The following is a 23,178-nucleotide window of genomic DNA, read 5'->3' on the forward strand; positions in this document are numbered from 1 at the left end:
GAGAGAGAGGCAGACAGAGAGAGGTGAGAGAGAGAGGCAGACAGAGAGAGGTGAGAGAGAGAGGCAGACAGAGAGAGGGTGAGAGAGAGAGAGGCAGACAGAGAGAGGGTGAGAGAGAGGCAGACAGAGAGAGGGTGAGAGAGACAGAGATAGGGTGAGAGGGTGAGAGAGACAGAGAGAGGGTGAGAGAGACTGAGATAGAGAGAGACAGAGAGAGGGTGAGAGAGACAGAGAGAGAGTGAGAGAGACAGAGAGAGAGTGAGAGAGACAGAGAGAGCGTGAGAGAGAAAGAGACAGCGTGAGAGAGACAGAGAGAGCGTGAGAGAGACAGAGAGAGAGGGTGAGAGAGACAGAGGTGAGAGAGACAGAGGTGAGAGAGACAGAAAGGGTGAGAGAGACAGAAAGGGTGAGAGAGACAGAAAGGGTGAGAGAGACAGAAAGGGTGAGAGAGACAGAGAGGGTGAGAGAGACAGAGGGTGAGAGAGACAGAGAGGGTGAGAGAGAATGACAGAGAGAGACAGAGAGAGAGAGAGAGAGAGAGAGAGAGCGAGAGCGTGACACAGAGAGAGAGTGACAGAGAGAGAGGGTGACAGAGAGAGAGAGGGTGACACAGAGAGAGAGAGGGTGACACAGAGAGAGGGTGACATAGAGAGAGAGAGGGTGACACAGAGAGAGAGAGGGTGACACAGAGAGAGGGTGACAGAGAGAGAGAGAGAGGGTGACAGAGAGAGAGAGAGAGGGTGACAGAGAGAGAGAGAGAGGGTGACAGAGAGAGAGAGGGTGACACAGAGAGAGAGAGGGTGACACAGAGAGAGAGAAGGGGTGACATAGAGAGAGAGAGGGTGACACAGAGAGAGGGTGACACAGAGAGAGAGAGAGAGAGAGAGAGAGAGAGAGAGAGAGAGAGAGAGGGTGACACAGAAGAGAGAGGGGGGTGACATAGAGAGAGAGGGTGACACAGAGAGAGGGTGACACACAGAGAGAGAGAGAGAGAGAGAGAGAGAGAGAGAGAGAGAGAGAGAGGGTGACACAGAGAGAGAGAGAGAGAGGGTGACAGAGAGAGAAAGGGTGACACAGAGAGAGAGAGAGAGAGAGGGTGACACAGAGAGAGAGAGGGTGACACAGAGAGAGAGGGTGACAGAGAGAGAGAGAGAGGGTGAAGGAGAGACAGAGAGAGAGGGTGACAGAGAGCGAGAGAGAGGGTGACAGAGAGAGAGAGAGGGTGACAGAGAGAGAGAGAGAGAGAGAGGGTGACAGATAGAGAGAGAGAGAGAGAGAGAGAGAGGGTGACAGAGAGAGAGAGAGGGTGACAGAGAGAGAGAGAGAGGGTGACAGAGAGAGAGAGAGAGAGAGGGTGACAGAGAGAGAGAGAGGGTGACAGAGAGAGAGAGAGAGGGTGACAGAGAGAGAGAGAGGGTGACATAGAGAGAGACAGGGTGACAGAGAGAGAGAAGAGAGGGTGACACAGAGAGAGAGAGGGTGACAGAGAGAGAGAGAGAGAGAGAGAGAGAGGGTGACACACAGAGAGAGAGAGGGTGACATAGAGAGAGAGAGGGTGACACAGAGAGAGAGAGGGTGACACAGAGAGAGGGTGACAGAGAGAGAGAGAGAGGGTGACAGAGAGAGAGGGTGACAGAGAGAGAGAGGGTGACACAGAGAGAGAGAGGGTGACACAGAGAGAGAGAGGGTGACACAGAGAGAGGGTGACACAGAGAGAGAGAGAGAGGGTGACACAGAGAGAGAGAGGGGGTGACATAGAGAGAGAGAGGGTGACACAGAGAGAGGGTGACACAGAGAGAGAGAGAGAGAGAGAGAGAGGGTGACAGAGAGAGAGAGGGGGTGACACAGAGAGAGAGAGAGGGTGACACAGAGAGAGAGAGGGTGACACAGAGAGAGAGGGGATGACACAGAGAGAGAGAGGGTGACACAGAGAGAGGGTGACACAGAGAGAGAGGGTGACAGAGAGAGAGAGAGAGAGAGAGGGTGACAGAGAGAGAAAGAGAGAGAGAGGGTGACAGAGAGAGAGGGTGACAGAGAGAGAGAGAGAGGGTGACAGAGAGAGAGAGAGAGGGTGACAGAGAGAGAGAGAGAGAGAGGGTGACAGAGAGAGAGAGAGAGGGTAGACAGAGAGAGAGAGAGAGAGAGAGAGAGAGAGAGAGAGAGAGAGAGAGAGAGAGAGAGAGAGAGAGAGAGAGAGAGAGAGAGAGAGGGTGACAGAGAGAGAGAGGGTGACAGAGAGAGAGAGAGGGTGGTGACAGAGAGAGAGAGAGGGTGACAGAGAGAGAGAGACAGGGTGACAGAGAGAGAGAGAGGGTGACAGAGAGAGAGGGTGACAGAGAGAGAGAGGGTGACAGAGAGAGAGAGGGTGTGACAGAGAGAGAGAGAGAGGGTGACAGAGAGAGAGAGTGAAGGTGACAGAGAGAGAGAGAGAGGGTGACACAGAGAGAGAGGGTGACAGAGAAAGAGAGGGTGACAGAGAGAGAGAGGGTGACAGAGAGAGCGGGTGACAGAGAGAAAGCGGGTGACAGAGAGGGTGACAGAGAGAGGGTGAGAGAGACAGAGGGTGAGAGAGACAGAGGGTGAGAGAGACAGAGAGAGAGGGACAGAGACAGAGAGAGAGGGACAGAGAGGGAGAGGGAGAGAGAGACACAGACACGGGTACACACACACACACACACACACACACACACACACACACACACACACACACACACACACACACACACACACACACTGGTACACACACACACTGGTACACACACACACTGGTACACACACACACACACACACACACACACACACACACTGGTACACACACACTGGTACACACACACACACTGGTACAACACACACACTGGTACACACACACACTGGTACACACACACTGGTACACACACACTGGTACACACACACACTGGTACACACACTGGTACACACACACACACACTGGTACACACACACACACACACTGGTATACACACACACACACACTGGTACACACACACACACACACACACACACACACTGGTACACACACACACACACACACACACACACACACACACACACACACACACACTGGTACACACACACACACACACACACACACACTGGTGCACACACACACTGGTACACACACACTGGTACACACACACACTGGTACACACACACACTGTTACACACACACACACACACACACACACACACACACACTGGTACACACACACACACTGGTACACACACACACACACACTGGTACACACACACACACTGGTACACACACACACTGGTACACACACACACACTGGTACACACACACACACACACTGGTACACACACACACACACTGGTACACACACACTGGTACACACACACACACACACACTGGTACACACACACACACACACACACACACAGACACTGGTACACACACACACACAGACACTGGTACACACACACACAGACACTGGTACACACACACTGGTACACACACACTGGTACACACACACTGGTACACACACACACTGGAGTACATACACTGGCGACACACTTTATTCGAGCTCGGCTAGTCCCACGAATTCGGGTATACCCGGGTGTATTGAGGTTTGTGACTGTTTTCTGCCCGAGTGCATTGAGGTATTTTCCAGGCAGAGATTGAAGCATTTTATTCCGCTGGCTGCAATACTGCACAGTATATATATATATACTGCATTACAATTCATGAATTTATGCCATCTGGTAGACACGCGAAGCATTGCAGCCTATTAAATCCTAATCATTATCATTTAACAGATCAGCCGCCCGTCAGCCAGGCATGAACCCAGGCTGGGAAGGCAAATGCAACGGGGCTTGTCAGAGGCGAGGAGCGGCGCATTCCAGGTATCTGCCAGGTACATACTGGGTATTTGCTCGAATAAGTGTGTCGGTGCAGTACAGAGGCAGTCACGAGCAGGTGGCTCTCCGCCTCCCCCTGCACCCACCCCCGCGCCCATCTCCCGCACCAAGGGGGGGGGTGGATAGGAGCGCCGGGACGCAAAGGTAAACTGCCGCCCCCCCTCCCCCGGCGGGCAGCCACGGGTTCCCGGGGCAGAATGGGGGAACAACGCGCAGCCACCACTGCCCGCCCCCGTGCCCATCTCCAGAACCAAGGGGACAGGGGGGGGAAGGGAGCGCCAGGACAGGAGGCAAAGGATCAAAAACCCACCTCCTATCCCCCCGGGCGGGCAGAGGGGGGGAGACACCGCGCAGAAGAGCCAGGAGCCGCGGGCAGAGACACACACCACGTGTGCTCTGCCGCAGGAAGCGGAAGCCCCGCCCCCAGGCAAGTTGGTCCTGCCCCCAGCCCCCGGCACCCTGGACCTGCCCACCGCCTCGAGGCACGCTGGCCTTAAACCCCACCCCACCCCACGGCGCCCTTCCATCCATTCCACATGCCGGTCCTTGGTGAAGGATGATGCCGGGCGGGGCTTAATGCCGGGACGCAGGGGATTGGCCAACAAGGTAGGAAACTGCCGGGGGGGGGGGGAGGCATTAAAAAAAAAAAATACTTACCAGCGGGGCTGCTGCAGTCTCCTCCTCCGCGCCGCCGCAGACTCACGCACAGCGCACAGCGCACAGCGCACCGCAGCTAATCACTCGCGCACCGCCGGCGACAAAAAAAAAAAAACGGGGACACATTGAGGAAAATCCGGGACATTTCCAGTACACACAGAAAACCGGTACAGCTCCCGAAAAACCGGGACTGTACCGGCAAAAGGGGGACGGGTGGTCACCCTAACTATACACAGAGCTCTGCACAATAAAAAGTCCTGTATATAACACATAAAATATGCTACTTTGTATACAGGCACATCATACTGTATACACAGAGGCATACTCTATATACAGATCTATTTCTCTGCATACAGATGCAATTTGCTGTCTATATATAGAATGTGTCCTGCTGATGTATATAGATCGCACTGCGGAGCTCCCCGGCAGTGGAAGGGTTACAGGGCCCTGGTGTGAGCAGGGAGAGGGGTTAAGGGGGTGCACATGTGTAAACTCACTGAGGGGAAGTGAGTGAGGGGAGGTGAAGGGGGGTGAGGGGAGGTGAAGGCCGCTCACTCACCCGTCCGGCAGCTCCCTCACCCGTCCGGCAGCTCCCTCACCCGTCTGGCAGCTCCCTCACCCGTCCGGCAGCTCGCACGTGGATGGGGGGTTGAATGCGCGGGAAACAGGGAGAGGCGGAGCCTCCGGGACCGGTGGGGCAGAGAGCGGGAGATGACATCTTGGGACAGGGGGGAGCCGGGACCGGAGGGGCATCCCCCTCATCCTCCTGTCCCGCGGCCTGTCACGCGGTGACAGGGGGGAGCCGAGACCGGAGGGGCATCCCCCCTCCCATCTCACGTCCCGCGGCCTGTCACGCGGTGACAGGGGGGAGCCGGGACCGGAGGGGCATCCCCCCTCCCATCTCACGTCCCGCGGCCTGTCACGCGGTGACAGGGGGGAGCCTGGACCGGAGGGGCATCCCCCCTCCCATCTCCTGTCCCGCGTCCTGTCACGCGGTGACAGGGGGGAGCCGGGACCGGAGGGGCATCCCCCCTCCCATCTCCTGTCCCGCGGCCTGTCACGCGGTGACAGGGGGGAGCCGGGACCGGAGGGGCATCCCCCCTCCCATCTCCTGTCCCGCGGCCTGTCACGCGGTGACAGGGGGGAGCCGGGACCGGAGGGGCATCCCCCCTCCCATGTCACGCGCGGCGCCGGGGTGTGAGCTTGGGGGGGTGGGGTGTGAGCTTGGGGGGGGGGGTGAGCTTGGGGGGGGGGTGAGGTGTGTGTGTGTGTGTGTGTGTGTGTGTGTGTGTGTGAGACACTGCGTGTCCTTTGGCCCGTCACTCCGCCTCAGGCCAATGAGAGGTGTGCGGGGGCGGCCCAAGGGACCAATGAGATTTCCCCTAGGGACACCGAACATCCAGGCAACAGCCAGCCAGCATGCATGCATGCATGCAGGCAGGCAGGCATACAGTGCTTTCAATTATATAGTATAAGATATACATACACGCACATGCACACGCACACTTCAAGAGTATATAGCTGTCTTTACTATACCTGGCTGTCTACCTTTAATACTTTGGGGAAACTTTGACCTCAGAATCTTTCCCTCTATTAGTGGCTATACCCTATCATCATGCTAAATGTTTGTATATCAACTTCATGTTCATAGCATATAATTTAGATTACTAATAGGGTAATTTTTTCAACCTAATCTCTCTCTGATGGTATTACTATACTTACCATTTATTTAGATAGTGGTTTCTGTACAAAGGCATTATTTCAACCACTTATAACTAGAAAGTCTCTTGGCTCTGCTGTTCCACTTTATGCTTTTTTAAATTACTGTTTATACACACAATACAGTGATATGTTTTATGAGTCCCCTTTTTGTAATAAAGGTTATGTTTTAAATTTAGGTAGTGTAACCAAATGAATTCTTTGTAAGTGCACAATCTTGTGCCCTCCATTTAGTTTTTTGTCTATTCATCTTAGGTCAGTCTGCACCCACCAGATATCACTATAATTCATTAATCACATTGGTGTATTAGTTCGGTGACTGAGTTGATCATCAGCCTCTGTCCCCCTTTTTCCTTTTTCGCATTAGAACTGAACTGTCTATTTTCAACTCTGCAGAAGCCCTCATTCCCTAGGTACAAACTGCACAGTTTTTCAGGAAATAGCAGCATCGTGAGGACTTTAGGCACTAGGACTGTATAAGGCATAAGTGTTGCAATTCTTGGGGGGAGAAAATCGTCACTTTTGAAGTCAATGGGAGTTTTTGACAAAAGTTCCCTAATTGGCGCTATCGCATTTTAATAGTATTGTGAATTTCTCTTGGGTGACCCCTGTGGCTATCTTGATTTGTTTTGGGGTTTTTTTGTTTGTTTTTTTTGTTACTTTGAGGTACCTGTGACCATTCTCATCCTTTATTTTACTGGATGACAACACTAACTAAGAAACTCTTGAATTTGTGTTCCCAGAGCTGCCAGAGGTGCAATTTTTGCTCAAGGTTGACTCCTTTGTTTCTACAATGTCAAAACTTAAGTTTGAGGTAGATTGCCAATTAACATGGCAACTTTATTCAAAGACACTTATTTTGTTAGCTAAGTGGGATTGACCCTGTAAATCAAAACACTTACTGCTAATATACAATCCCTGGCTTCAATGGAAGCACTGTATGCTAAGAGGCAGTGGGGAAAATTGGGGTTGTAGACCTGTTTGAGACATGAATGTGCTCACAAGTGATATTTGTATTTGCTGTACACTGTATGGTGGAGGATTTTTGTCACTTTTTTTTTACCCACCATAACTTTTATAATGTGTGTTTGAAACATGTTCCAACTTCACATTGGCAGAGCCAATATCACCAGCCTTGCACTGATGAGACTCAAAATGTTGAAACAGCCATTGGAGTAGGTTTACCGGTTATGCGTTCTTTTAACCCAGGCTGTGCCTGAAAGCTGTGTAATACAGCAGACATAAGCTTATAGGGGTCCATGATTAAATGGATAAAACACATAAAAGGTGACCCTGTGTGCTCATTTGCGTGTCATTTCCCAGAATCCCTATCTGCCGTGTAAACCCTGTATGCTAAGAGATAGTGGAGAAAAGCAGGGTTGCAGACCTGTCTGAGACATGTGAATGTGCTCACAAGTGCTACTTGTATTTGCTCTGCAAATATAGATAAGACATTGTCTATAGCTGATTTATCACAAACACAATTATTCTTCTAGGTGTACAAGTTTCATGGCATATATAAATCTTTCTGTAGTGCATGTATGTACTTTGGAGATTTATTACTCCCAAAAGATTTTTTTTCTACATACTGCACATTGCATATAATGAAAGTTTCCACCATCTGGTCCTGGAGCGTAATTATCCTGCTTGCCAGGTCCTGATGCAGAGTGCAGTGAGGCAGGAAGAACGAGAGAAAGCGTAGGGCGTATAGTTTTAATTCTAAAGAATCACTACATTGTATTTTAATAGATAGCATTGAAAAATTACTGTAATAACAAAATGTGTAAAAAGTCTTTATTATGCACATAGGTTTTACAAAGCTTCTAGGTATCCATAGCATTCTAATTCAAATTAAAACAGATTGGCACAGTAAAAGTAGTAACATAAATGTGAAACACAATAGCAAAATGCCAAGATTTGGTGAATCGTCATCCAAAATAACAGTACCGTTTCATTAGACTTTTTTTTAATTAGTCCGTAGGTGTTTTCTGACATGTTCCTGTGTTGCCTCTTCTTATTAGCAGTATGTGTTGCTTAGCAACTTTGCCCACTATTTGAAAGGGAAGTTGGATTACATGAAGTTGACTCTTCAGTGAATGTCTAATAAGAATTAAAAAAAAAAAATATATATATATATATATATATATATATATATATATATATATATATATATATACCGGTATATATATATGCAAATATAACTGTATGCTCATCTGCATGTCTTAGGCAGGTCTGCAACCCCACCTTTCCCCATTATCACCCAGCATACAGCACTTCCACTGCAGCAAGGGATTCTGGGAAATGACATGCAAATGAGCACACAGTGTCACTTTTTGCCTCAATAACCATTTTTAATTTTTATATATATATATATATATATATATATATATATATATATATATATTATATATGTGTGTGTGTGTGTGTGTGTGTGTGTGTATATATATATATTTTATGAGTCATTACTGACACAAGTGAACTCTCTTCCCATGAGCGCTATAGGCCATGTCTGTACATACTGTGCTATATGTATGCACACACAGCTGTCTCTTACACATACTCATACTCCTCGTTTTTCCATCCCTATACACCTATAGGGACCACATAGTATCCACACACACTTTTAGTTGTGCTACAATCTCTCACATTTCCACACATACCCACACCATTTATATCCACTCCCACTCCACACACACCTTTTGTAAAGCACTGTATATACTGTGGGCTCTCCATTCATTTATATTCACACAGATACACACACACTCTTACATCACTTGCTTTCAGGAACCTTTTGACACCTCCAGCCATAAAACACATCCACACCGGGGGAAGGACTAGCACAGATAACATTCCAAGAGACACTGTTTTTAAGTATACCTTTTGCTTGCTTCATTGTAACATCGCCGGAAGAAGAGATCAGTGTATCTCGAAAGCTCGCACAAATAAAAGCATTTCGTTAGCCACAGAACGGTATCATCTATTTATTTTTTGATTATTGAAGCTCGGCTAACACGGTACTGATACCTCTGTATGTAGATATAGATATACATACAGTACATATATATATATATATATATATATATATATATATATATATATATATATATATATATATATATATATACAGTGGTCGACAAATCACCCAAAAAACTACTCGCCGAACAACAAAATCTTCTCGCACACACACTCTCACCCTCACACACTCACTCTCACACAAAAACTCTCACCCTCATACACACACTCTCACCCTCACACACACACATTCTCACCCTCACACATACACACACACACACACACACACACACTCACACACACACTCACACACACACTCACACACACACACAGAAAAGAGCCATCGCCAGTAAGGGGGGATGCATGGGGGGCAGAGGGAATGTGGGAGACATGGAGAGTCAGCGACAGTGGGACCGCGGGAGGCAGAGGGAGTGCGGGGGGGACCACTGGAGGCATCGGGAGTGTGGGAGGCATCATGGGGAGTCATCAAGAGTGGCACCGCGGGAGGCAGAGGGAGTGCGGGGGGGACCACTGGAGGCATCGGGAGTGTGGGAGGCAGCATGGGGAGTCATCAAGAGTGGCACCGCGGGAGGCAGAGGGAGTGCGGGGGGGATGGACAGCTGGAGGCATTGGGAGTGCGGGAGGCGGCATGGGGAGTCATCAGCAATGGCACCGCGGGAGGCAGAGCGAGTGGGGGGGGCATTGGGTGTGGGGATATATATGTGTGTATATATCCTATTCTTTCTATCTTGTTCCAAATCAGCTTTTTTATGTTTACTCATCATTTCCAGTAAATAATTTCACATACTGTCAAATGTGATTCTTAATCATCAAGTTCAAGCAGACTTCAGGAGATCATAAAATATGATTACGATGAAAACCCTATTTAAAAAAAGACCTATTGTAGAAAAAAAAATATTCTTACAGATGAAAGATTTTTATTTGAATAATTACATGGACAGACATTTTCATGACAAAAACTAATTGGATTATAAACTTGTTAAAAAATATATATTATAGGTATCTGAGAAAATAATTTGGAGGACCCTCAAATTGTGAAGCCCAAAGATTTTGCTTATTTCGCTTATACGTAAATACACCACTGAGTTCAAGAATCTAATTTCAAGTTAAATGCAATTGTTTTTCAGTTTTTTTCATCTCTCTGGGGCCTGTTCTTTAAATTGTCCTTTTCCAGGTAATAAGTGCAGTCGTGATAGAAATCTGAAGTTCTTGCTGTAGTTCAGTAACATTTTTTTAATACAGAAACATTGTGTCAAAACATCTCTTGTGACTTTTTATGTCAAAAGAGAAAGGATTCTATTTACTAAAGCACAGTTAAAGGAGCAATCCATGCAATATCCTACATGTGTGTTGTGTTTTTTTTATTTTTTAATAAATCAGTTCTGTAGTATTAGATAATACTTACTACAGTAAAAAAAAATACACTCTTAATCCATTTTTCATGAGTTTTAATATTCTGATAATCCTTTGATTTCTATACAAGGTTTTAAACACGTTCCCAACAGTGCAAGATCTTTGTAACACTTTCCGGTTTGTAATAATTTGTTGTCAATATTCACAGCAGTTTGAGCTGCAAATTGTAACAATAGATAATGTTACCTTAGTAATATACGAATACATTGTAGCTGCTGAGTTACACTGAAGTATTGATTTTAAACTGAAAGGCAGCCATTTAGTGAACCCTTGGAAACAGGATTTTGATGATTGATCACGGGAGAACGAATCGATCAGCAGCTTAGGTAATTCGTTTTCAATAAAGGTAATCAAGGGCAGCATATATTAAAACAAATACACTGTATATATTTTTTATATTTTAAGCTGCTTGAATTGCCTCTTTAAAGGAGCACACATTTTTTATGTATGTAAGGGCAAAGCTTGATGAAGCTTTAAGAAGGCTAAAGAAAGCATGGATTACTGCGTAGAGGGAAACCAGGGGAAAGTATATCTCTAAAATGATTATGTATAGTATGTGTCTGTCAGCACTGAGGAAAGGCATCTGAAGAAATAGATATATCCGTAAACTAACTCCAGGTCAAGTGTTCGAAAACCCAATCATACTCTATTACTATGAAAACTCTGAACAGAGCAGCAAATGGAAATACAAAGCCAGGATTGGGTTTATTTTAGTACTATTGACTTGACTGAATATAATACATGGAAGGCGAACCAGTTCATGTAGAGTACATGGCCACTTATGTCAATCCTAATGGGTACAAGTTTATGAACAATGACTAGAGCAGGTACAATGGGAAAAAGTGTTGATATGATAGAGCTAAGACATCTGTGTTACTACCATTATTAATAAGACAATACACTACCAACAATATCTGTCTATGCACTTACTATTTAAATCATACTTTTTTGACAGAGAGAAGACAGGTTGGTGCTACGAGACTTGAAAGTTTGGCTTGAACAATTTGAAAGAGACATTACCCGTGCACAAATGGTAGACTGCAGTTTACAAGACAAATATCAGGTACTGTATAGCAATATTATGTTTCTGAACCTTATTATTAAAGACATAACTAAATGTATCCTCTCAATCTTTAATGTTATCTAAACAAGTGATTCCCCACAGGGGGTTCGTGAGATGTGTACAAGGGGTTTAACCCCAAAAATCTGTAATGGCGGATCGCAAGCAGTATAGTGGGTTCCTGAGTTGTGTGCAGACTGAGCACTTAGTAAGGCCCCAAACCGCACCTATGCGTGGGTGGTATAACTGTCAATTACAGCAGGAGTCTCCAAAGTCACTCCCCACAATACTTTGCATGCACCGTTGCAAGGCATTGTGGGGCGTAAGTTTGGAAGCTCCCGCAGTAATTGACACCCATGCTGTCTGCACACAATGAGATGTTTGAAGTCTTATTAAGCATCCGTTCCTCTCCCACCAGCTCAGGGCACTTTTACTGCCTGGGATCAGTCAAGGTACTTGTGTGCCTCACGAAATGAAGGCTTAAATGTCCAGCAAGCCTATTGCAGGTCAATAGGAACCGTGACATCATCCCTTGCGGATTCCTATTGGCCGACGTGACTGGGGCAGTTAAACTCCACAGAGATACTGGCACCACCGGAGGTAAATATCTCTTCAAGCAGGGTGTTCATGGAGCTGAAATTAACACAGTTCAGCTCCAGAGCGTAACGAGTGCTCACCACGAACAGGACGGGACCGCAGGGCTGTGGTGGGGATGTTAGAATACAGTGACCAACAACCGCACAACCGTGTCCGGATTGCAGAGTCGTAGTCGTGTAGCTGGGTCAGGGTAGGAGAGGTCAGGATAGTTGTAATACTCGCCGTGGTCTAGAATTGGAGAAGTCGGATGGTCGTTGGGCGTAGCCGGGGTCCAGGGGTAGAGAGGTCAGAATGGTTGTGTTCGTATCCGAGGTCCAGGGGTCAGAGAAGGTAGAGGTCCGGGTTAAAGCTGAGGTCAAAGGTACAAGATATCAAGCAGAATACACTGAGCAACGGCAGGGCATCAGGATGCTTGAGGCAAGCACAAGTACATAAATACAAGTTTATGCTCAGCCAGTTTGCCTAAGGGCTGGCTGAGCATGTAAAGCACAGGGAGCCAATGGGAAGGCTGCAGGCAGTGAGTCATCACACATAGACTGTGTACTGATAGGCAGGGGCGGAGTGTATCCCAGCTGTGGAGTAATGCAGAGAGTTAGCATTAACCCCTCGAGTATTTCTGGTCATGCGACGCCGCCGTGTATTGGAGACAGGAGCATCCTCCGTTGCGCCACGGGACGCAGCGCGGGGGTGGAGCCTAGGTCTGGTGCCGGCAGGAGTACTGCGGCCCTTGCATGAGGGGCGTCACCCAATGCATAACAGGACACGTCACGGAGGCGGGACTGAGGTCCAATCCTCACACAGATCCTCCCTGCATCAATTCTAGCACTAAATAAATAAAAAATAAATAAAAAGCTGAAATGCAATGGGTTTTGCTGCTTTCAGATATAAACAGATTTCAGCATAAAAAAAAAACCACATTCACTAGAGATCATACAACTAATAAAATACAAATGCCAAAGTAGAGTATCATAGATTGTACTAGTATACATTTGACCTAAGCATATCTAGTCTGCATGTCCATGATTATGTCCAGGATTCAAGACCTGGTTGAAGCAGTGTGATGTGCACAATCCATTAATTTCCACTCAATGGATTAATTCACATTCGTTAATTCATTGTTAACTGTGCACTATCATGCTAGTCAGCAAAATGAAAAGTGGGGTTTGAGTATTAACACATGCTATCCATGTGAACTACCTTGAGGCAAAGACCAACAAACTTACTTTTGTAAATCTCTAAAAAGCCTATTCTATTGCCACTTTAAGTCACTTGAGAATACATAGGACTTTCCCGTGTAAATGTATAAAAACAGCCAGTGCATGACTGGATCCTCTGCATCATTTTTAGTATGCTTTGTTAATGCTATCAGTTAGTCATTGTGTATTTCTAACAAGTCATTTTATTTTTTTATGCAGGCATTTAAACAGTACAGAGTTCAATATGAAGTCAAGAGAAAACAAATAGAATCTGCAACCTTGCCGCTGGGAAGAGATGGCAAATTATCACTGGATCAGTCAATGGTTAAACAAGCATGGGAGAGAGTCTCGTCGAGGGTAAGTTTAATTTCTATTTGTCTAAATATAGTTCCGTTCAAATACAGGTATTCCATTTGTTCTCACTTTAACCTGAGTTCCACCAACATCCCTGCACTGCAACCATGTTATTGCTTGTGCACAGATCACATGATCAAACCCCATCCCAGATGTTGAAAATAGAAGAGGATGTCCTCCCCTTTCATTCCAGTTGCATCCACAACTCCCCTTGAAATCAAAATGTAAGGATGTCCACTGGATGTCACATGATCCACCTCGGTGCCAGCCCTTGTGATGTCCAGCGGACCTTAATAAGACACCACTGTATTCCATGTATACATTATGATGTTTAGTGCAAGTGCACCTGTAGATGTACAAGGACAAAAAATACTAAGGGCCATATTTACTAAGCTGTGCCATGCCGTACAATGCCTTCTGGTGCTGGAAGACACCTTATTGCCCATTCACTTTAATCGGTCTTAAGGTGCGTTATGACTCCAAAACATGTCAAATAGCTTTGGCACCACTTATGAGCCTTGATGTTTGCTGAAGAAATGTCTCTTGGAAGTGAAATTGGTCCGTTGTACTCTATGAAACTCCTTGTGTTACAATGATAACAATTATTTTGGGGGGTAAATTGCTACTTTACTAAACATTTGCCAAACTCTGCAGAACTATAGCAGCAGTGGGTCTTGCAACTTGAGGCCCATGGATTGCTTGTGAGCGTCAAGGGACATGATGAGATTGTTTCATAATGAGGAATAGTTTGTCTTTAAATGCAGGTATTTTCATATTGAAATGCTCACATTTATATAACCAAAAAGGTATATAAAAAACACATATTGGCCACCATAGTGATCCATTCAAAGGTTTTGAACATGCATAGGACAAAGGGAAACACACAGAGCACACCAAAGTTGAAAAAAATGTAATCCCCGAATACAAATAAGTGTAAAAGCAGACTTACATATAAATGTCAGTAGTCCAGCGGATAGCTAAAAAAAGTATGTCCATGCTGCCAAGTTCTTTGATCAAAGAAGGTAAGTGACAGAGCAGATCTTGAAACTGTAAATCCAGCATGCTGGGATCAGCTGAAGCTTAGTGAAGACCATCCACTTCCAGGTTTGTAAGCCCCGTATGTGCAGTCAAAGCACGGCCCTCTTCCAAATTCTCCGATCGCGAACTCTCAAGAGGCAGCGCCACAGGACAAAATACAGTACTATCTACCACATCGCATTTCACACATTGAAGTGCTTCGTCAAGCGGTAGTTAATTACACCCATGACTGAATATATATACTTACTGCTTCAGCAGAATACAATTGACATAATTTGATCAACAATTATAATTAAGGTAAATGCCCACTTATCTCATTAGTTGGCGCTCCGCATCATCCCTTAAAGTGACGTCATATCCTTTTGAACTAATGTGACCTATCACATGGTACAGCAACCAATGGGATTGTCTTCAATCCCATTGGCTGTAATTCCATGTGATATAGCCATGTGGTTTTTTAGGATGTGACGTACCTCCCTTGGAGATGACGTCACATCCTTAAAAAGTTAAAAAAACAGAGGCGGGCACATGATATAGCATCCAATCGGATTGGAGCTGTACCATCTGGCCAGAAAATGTGACATCACAGGCCCTATATAAGGCCTGTACGTATCATTTTATCTCAAGAAGCCGACGAGAGAACATTCTGTTCTGGATTTACCATTGGGTTTTGGAGTGACAGATGAAAATAGAAGACAGATAGAAGATTAAAGAAAAGAAAAATAATGACAGATGAAGAAAGAAGATGTGATAGAAGATAAAAGAAAGAAGATTTTTTTTTACCTGATGCTGGTCTTCAAGGTCTTCAAGCTGGATGGCGTTGGATCGCGGGTGATGATGTCGCGGTACGAGAGATTGCAAATACAACGGGATTCGGTGGGTGAAGACTTCTAAAGGTAAGTAAAACATTGAATGTATGTAAATGTCTTTTTTTCAGGTTTTTTCATTGTATTTATTTATTTTTATGTTTGTGATTGCCCATTGACTGATAATGTATTAATCAGTGCCCCTTTAGGGTACAGATCAATACAGTGACAGCCAATGCATTTTTTGGCAAATGCTTGTTTTCTATTGATTGTTATTTTCCCGATTTCTGTTTATTGTTTGGATTACATTGTTGTGAATTTGGATGGATTGTTTTTAGTACATTTTAGGATTGGTTAGAGTTTGACATTTATTATTTGTTTTGTTGGCTACTGGTTTTAATTAATTAATTGATTGGTTGGCTACTGGTTTAAATTAATTCTTTGTTTTGTTGGCTACTGGTTTTATTTCTTGAATTGATTTGATGGCTAGTTCTTTTATTTCTTGAATTGTGGTGTTTAGGTGCTTGTGTATGTATTTGATTATTATGTATTTTTGGCCTTCATGTTTTTTTTATTAGGTTTACCAGTGACTGCTATAGTGGCTTATCATGCCCAGATTATATGGATATGATATACCACTGTGCCAATCAATGGGTGCAGGGGGGGTATAGTGGTCCCGGGGTGGGTGGTTAGGCCTTCTGGGTGGGTAGCGGGGGAGTGTGGGTTAACCCCATAATTACTATAGCGGTTATTAACAGCTACAGTGATTAAGGGGTTAGGGGCCATTAGATTGTATTTTGTCATGTATTCTTGCTGGCATCGGAGTACACAGAGTGCTGACGAGGATGCCCTTCATGATGGCATGGGTAAGTAGAAAGGTTTATTTACTTTATTTATTCTGGCTGGCTAATGTTTTATTTTATAATGGGTAAATGCACTATTATCCATATCTGGATAATTGTTATTTTGCCCATTACTGTACTGTATGTGTTGGGGTGGGGAGAGGGAGGAGGGTGTATTTATTTCTATGTATTGCCACAGGATTGGTTCCGCAGGCCAGCGGGGACCCACGGGGACCACCCGAGGGAACCCAGACACCCGCGGGGACCACAGAACCCCTGGACACCCGCGGGGAACACCTATGGGCCTACAGACACCAACGTGGCCCACTGAGGACCCCCAGACACCCGCGGCCTCTAGTATAAATCATGTGGGGATAGAGGCGGTGGGTATTAGTGTTGTTGTGTTTTTAATGCTTATTTTGGGTAGCAGCTGTTTTAATATACATTTTAATACTAGTGTAGATGAGCTGGTGTCTCCGGAGCAGAACCACGTTGATTTAAGATTCGGGGACCCCCTGCTTCCCGAGATACAGGCTCCATTATATATATATATATTGAAAATGGTTCAATTACTAAACGTTTCACACAATATTTTTGTTCAACCCCTTGAATTAAAGCTGAAAGTCTGCACTTCTATTGCATCTCAGTTGTTTCATTAAAATCCAGTGTGGTGGCGTACAGAGCCAAAATTATGAAAATTGTGTCAGTGTCCAATTATTTCCTGACCTAACTGTATATGTTAAGACAGACTGAGACAATGGGTGGGTAATTTTCAAGAGCTGAAAACTGGCTAACAGGAAGTTTCCAGACAGCATTACCAGTGTTACAAGTGTAGCAGGCTTCACCCTAGCCCCCTTACCACCGCGGTAGCCATTACAGGATCGCGCATGCGCAGTAAAGATAGCGCACGCGGTCCCAATGCTACAGAGGTCCTGAGTGGACTACAATTCCCAGCAGCCTCTGGGGATTGCCCTTTCACCCACATCACGTGCAGCCAGCCAGCAAATAGGGTTTTGCAGCTTCTCCTGTGGAGGAAGGATACAATGTTGCGGGGACCACGTTTGTCAGTTGGAGCTGCAAGCAGGAAGGGGGAGGCAGGGTGTAGGGAGCAAGTGGCTCCTACACCAGGTAAGGTATCCCCAGGTCCCAGGCAGGCCCCAATCCCTGTTAGGGTAGTGGGTAGGTACTGAGGGACGGCCCCTAAGGTAAGAACCCTGCCCTTAGGTATGAGTGTGTGTGCAGTCTTGTCAGTGTCACGGCTATCAGTGCTGTGAGTGCTGACAGGAAGGCACAGTGTGTGTGTGCAGTGTAGCTGCAGGTACCAGGTTGTGTGCAGTGTAGCTGCAGGTACCAGGTTGTGTGCAGTGTGGCTGCAGGTACCAGGTTGTGTGCAGTGTAGCTGCAGGTACCAGGTTGGTTGCAGTGCGTTTGCTGCAGGTTCGGTGTGAGTGCAGTGGGTTGCTGCAGGTACTGTTAGTACAGTGGGTTACTGCAGATATTAGGGAGAAGTTAGTGAGAGGGGATCTGGGAGGTGAAGGGAGAGGTAGAGTGGGTGCAGGGGGTCAGTGACCCACCTGCATAGGACAGGCTACCCCGTAGGCCCCTAGGAGTGTTCCCTGAAGTCACCGAAGGTTGTTGTGCTGCAGGGACGCACATAGTGGTAGCGAGCATCACCCTTACAGTGTAGACAGCTAGGGACAAAGGGACGAGCGTGCAGAGCAGGCTTGCTGGCGAGTCGTCTGGAACCAGACGGCTGGACATTGAGACCCAGGAGGCAGACCGCCAATTCATCTGACCTTTTGCGAAGAGGTACCGGTCACCGCCGTGACCGGAAGGTACTATAACAACAAGTGCACCAACACCGGTCAACAGGCGCTGATCCCGCCTTAGGCTAAACTCTTTAGGAACACTGAGCGAGTGGTTAAAGAACTGAGCCTATACAATATACTATACATGGACACGGAGTGTGGGGCACGCGGTGAGGGGATGGAGACGTTACTCCTGATGAGAGAGGCCGAGCCACTAAGGTTATATGAGCGTTAGAGTACAGTATAAGTGTGTAAGATATATGTTATGTTCAGTAAAGCCCTTTGCTATTTCACATCCAGTGTACAGTATGTGTTCATTTGTATGTGTCCTGCGAGGAACAACTCCCGCTCTGCTGGGAGCCATCGCAGGTGGAGGCGCTGCACCATATAGTAGTATTAAGAGTAATTCACCCCAGGTTCCCCGTGGCGGAAGCTCAGCCCTCCTGGTTGCCAAATAGGTACAGCACCACACGGATAAGTAGTCAGATACACCTACCCACCCCAATCTCACTTTGGGTGGGGGTAAGAGGGCTACACAAGCAAGAAGCTTTATTTTAGGGAAGGATAAAGGCCTCTTCCTTAATTAAACTTCTATGAAACAAGAAGTCATTGCATTCTTATAGTAAGAGACCACTATGAGTGATTGTGATTTTAATAGAAATCAAGGCACACATTGTAGGAGTTTGATACATTATTTTTTCTGCTTCATAAACCTTTAAAAAAAGAATAGGATATCAAATGTTGGCTTAGGAATTTGGTAAAAAAGTGCCTTTGTGTATGAGGTCTCCCTAATAAGCTTTTGTTGCCAATCACTAAACCGGTGTTTAAAAAAAAAAAAAATTGTGGTTGAGGAACAATATAATTATATTGTGAAATTATGTGAGACCCTAATCCTCTCTAATAGCGTGACTGAGATCAGATACATTGTAAGGAACCCCAGCCCTCTCTAATAGTGAGTCTGAGATCAGATGCATTGGAAAGAACCCTTACCCTGTCTAATAGTACCTTTTGAGGTTAGATGCATTGTAAGGAACCCCAACCCTCTCTAATACAGTAGCATTTCTGAGATCACGCATTATAAGGAACCTCGGCACTCTCTAATAGCACATCTGAGATCTGTTGCATTGTAAATTATGCTGTATTTGGTACAATTTTCAAATGACCTGAAAATTGCAGGGATCCCTTAAGGCAGCGGTGCGCAAACTGGGGGGCTAGATATATATACAGCTGCAGCGGCTGTTATTCAAACACTTCATGCGTTGTGTACATCAGAATACCGATGTCATGACGCGGGATGTCTTCCAACCTTACCGTCTTAAGAAGCGAGTGCGGCGGGTGCAGAAAATTGCATTTTAGAGTTCTGTTTTTTAAACACCTTAAATTGACACAGTAGCACAGCACAGAACTGTACACATTGCAATCCATTCATTGCATTGCATCCAAAGAAACAGAATCCATGAAATTCAACAAAGCTATCGCGATAAGCGCGGGTGCCTGGGGCAATTGGCCGCGTTCATGCTGCGTGGAGTACAGCAGAGCACACAAAATTGGCGCCGTGATTTGAATAATGACCGCTGCAGCTATATATATATACAGTGGTTGACAAATCACCAAAAAATCTACTCGCCACATAAAAAAATCTACTCGCCACCTAGTACCAAACGTGTGCTGCTTGGGCCAATATTTACTCGCCCGGGGGTTAAAACCACTCGCCCGGGGTGAGCAAATGTATAGGTTTGTCGAACACTGTATATATATATATATATATATATATATATATATATATATATATATATATATATATATATATATATATATATAAAAAACAGGACTGGCACTCCAAGATCTAAAGGTTAAATGTATTCCACTTTTGGGTCTTGGAGTGCCTGCCCTGTTTTCTTCTATCTGGTGTGCTGTCTTGCTGACACCTTGGCGGTTTTAATCCTACTAACACCTGTATATACACATATGTGAGTGCCTGGTTTTCTTATATATATATATATATATATTATTTTTCTCGTATTGAGTTTTTTAGTTTCACAAATATCAACAGTAAATAATCAATCAATCAATCAGTAACAGAATTTACATGTTGACACAAATAAATTAAAGAAAAATAATAGCAATATAAGAAAATACATAAGAAAACAAAATAAAAAAAATGAAACGTTACAGAAAATATATGACATCGAATGACACAGTCTCCCCCACCATTATCTGGCCAGTACTAAAAGCTTAAAGACAAATTGATTTATATTGTAATTGTCAACTGTTTATGTTTCATTGAAGAGAAATGAGCTATTCCCCAAGGATTAATGAGCGATATGTTGTTTTCAGGTTCTCGATTGGCATATACAGCTTGATAAGTCCTTGCCTGCTCCTTTGGGAACCATAGGCTCCTGGCTGTATAGAGCAGAGCTTGCTCTCAGGGAGGAAATAACTATCCAGCAAGCTCACGATGAAACTGCAAACATCATACACCGGAAGCTGGAGCAACACAAGGTAAATATGTGACATGGTATATCTGATGATGTAATGACATGGCATATCTGATGATGTAATGACGTGGAATATCTGATGATGTAATGACATGTGTCATGTACGGCACGTGACCTGCATATGACACAAGGGTTAATACACAGCTCACAAGCTGTCCCACTTTTTACCTGCACCACCTTGAGAAACGTCGGTTTATGTGTCTTTTTCAATACAAAAACTTGTGATCAAACTTACCAGAGTGCTGTCTCCTGATCTCGTGCTTCAAACGGTATTGTATGGTTATATATATATCCAAAAAAGAAGTGAATAAAGTAGCGCCACTCATAAACCAGTGAAAAAAATAATAAACCCTTTCAAAGTGCTAAATTCAAAATACAAAACAATCCTATAATGAGTGTTAAATATAAAGTTAATACTGACAAACTAAAATATACACTCTATTATATACATTAAAATAAATAATAAAATAATGAACAGTCCAAGTGTAAATGTCCAAACCCCAAAATGAGTCCTGATAGGTAATACAGAAAATAATACAGAATGCAAGGGTCCACGGCAGCTCTCAAATGGAAGAACCACTTCCAAGGCAGAATCTATAGATACAAAAAGAAGACAGAGAGTGCACACCCCATAGTGTGATCCTGTACATTTAATGATGGGAAGGGGTTGGTGAGGGGATTAAAAACACTTACACAGTATAAGTGAATGACAAGCAATTTGTGACAAAATTATCACCACCGATGCAGGAACCATCCCGTGACGTGTTGTCAGTCCAACTGGAACCTTTAAGCAATGCACCCGACAGCGTCCATCCTTAGCGCGATCAAATGAAGTCCTCCACGCAGTGTGGCATCGGAGTTGGCCTCAATACAGCTCCTACACGCTCCGACCATAAAGCATGTAGGCAATGTGATGACTTAATGTCGTAAAGTACGTCCCTGACGCGTTTCGTCACAATAATGCAACTTTATCAAAGGGATTGTTCATGAACAGTGATGGCTAGATATTTATATTGGAGTGTCTACAATCCAATTGGTGCATCAATTTGTAATAGTTACGCCCCTAAAATGAGCCTGGATGGGATTGGAATATATATAAAAAAAACTTAAATTCTATATAAATAATGGATTAGCAAGGTACCCCAGTAATATACTAGTGACATAATATTAACCATAATAAAATCAATAACAACATAATATAATTGAAAACATATACCACTAAAAATAATATAAAATTATAAAAAATAATTCAATAATCCTATAACATGTAAAAACTTGTATAAAATAAATTAAACATCAACAAATCTCATAAATGTACATCCAATGATATTAAAATCTAACGTTATCAATCCAAAAATTCAAACAGTCTCTGTGTGTACAGACACTTACAATTGCACATAAATATGCATGATAGCTAATAATGCATCTGCACATAATATATACAAAAATCGTGCATGAGCACACAGAATACAAGGTGTGGAAGGCATAATCCAGACAGGATATTGATGGGATACGTGGGGAATTAGGAAGGAGGGATAGGGAAGGGGGGGGGGAGGGGGGCAATGGGGGAATAAAGGGGGGGAAGAAGGAAAGTGAAGGGAATAAGGGGTGGGAAAAATACAAAAGAATATAAGAAAATAGGGACAAAGAATATGGAAGGGGAAAAATAAGAATAAAACTGAGGGTAAGAAAAGAAAAGGAAAATAAAAACATGTGGGAAAAGAGACCGCAAAAAGGGGGGATGGGGAAATACAGAGTATGTAGGGAGTAGACCAGAGGGCACAGAAACAGAACCAAACCTAATGCTCATACCAGAGTACTGGTATCCAGACATTCATTTAGACCCCCGGGGGTTAGTGTCCCCAACCGGTGGATCCAAAATGTCTCCCTTCGACACAAAGATTTATAACGATCCCCTCCTAGAGCACAAGGAGGAATGTGCTCAATACCCATAATAGTCATGGACCCAGGATCCTTAAGATGTATACATGAAAAATGTTTAGGTAGACTATGGGTGGTGACACCATTGATCACATTCCTCCTGTGCTCCAGGAACCTGGTACTGAGGGATTGAGTGGTGCGACCCACATATTGAAGGCCGCAACCACATTGCAAGAGATAAACAACAAATGTAGTCAGGCAGTTGATATTGCCCCTAACATCATATCGTCCACTCTTATGAAGGGAGACAAATTCCGAATTAGTAGTAAGGTGTTTACATGTGATGCAACGGCCCCTGCCACATCTATGGTTACCCATCTGG

At 44.8% G+C, this 23,178-nt stretch overlaps 1 protein-coding gene across 15 annotated transcripts in view; it reads left to right on the forward strand.

Annotated features, from left to right (window-relative positions):
- SYNE1 (spectrin repeat containing nuclear envelope protein 1) overlaps positions 1 to 23,178 on the forward strand; it is a 603,546-nt gene that overhangs the window by 194,746 nt on the left and 385,622 nt on the right. For all 15 annotated transcript variants that reach the window (XM_075596504.1, XM_075596505.1, XM_075596506.1 and 12 more), the window contains 3 exons: positions 11,672 to 11,779; positions 13,789 to 13,926; positions 20,755 to 20,919. In XM_075596504.1, the coding sequence (XP_075452619.1) occupies positions 11,672 to 11,779; positions 13,789 to 13,926; positions 20,755 to 20,919 (411 nt within the window). The remainder of the gene's footprint in view (positions 1 to 11,671; positions 11,780 to 13,788; positions 13,927 to 20,754; positions 20,920 to 23,178) is intronic.

Source organism: Ascaphus truei, chromosome 4 (assembly GCF_040206685.1).
Source record: "Ascaphus truei isolate aAscTru1 chromosome 4, aAscTru1.hap1, whole genome shotgun sequence".
In the NCBI taxonomy this organism is placed as follows: domain Eukaryota; kingdom Metazoa; phylum Chordata; class Amphibia; order Anura; family Ascaphidae; genus Ascaphus; species Ascaphus truei.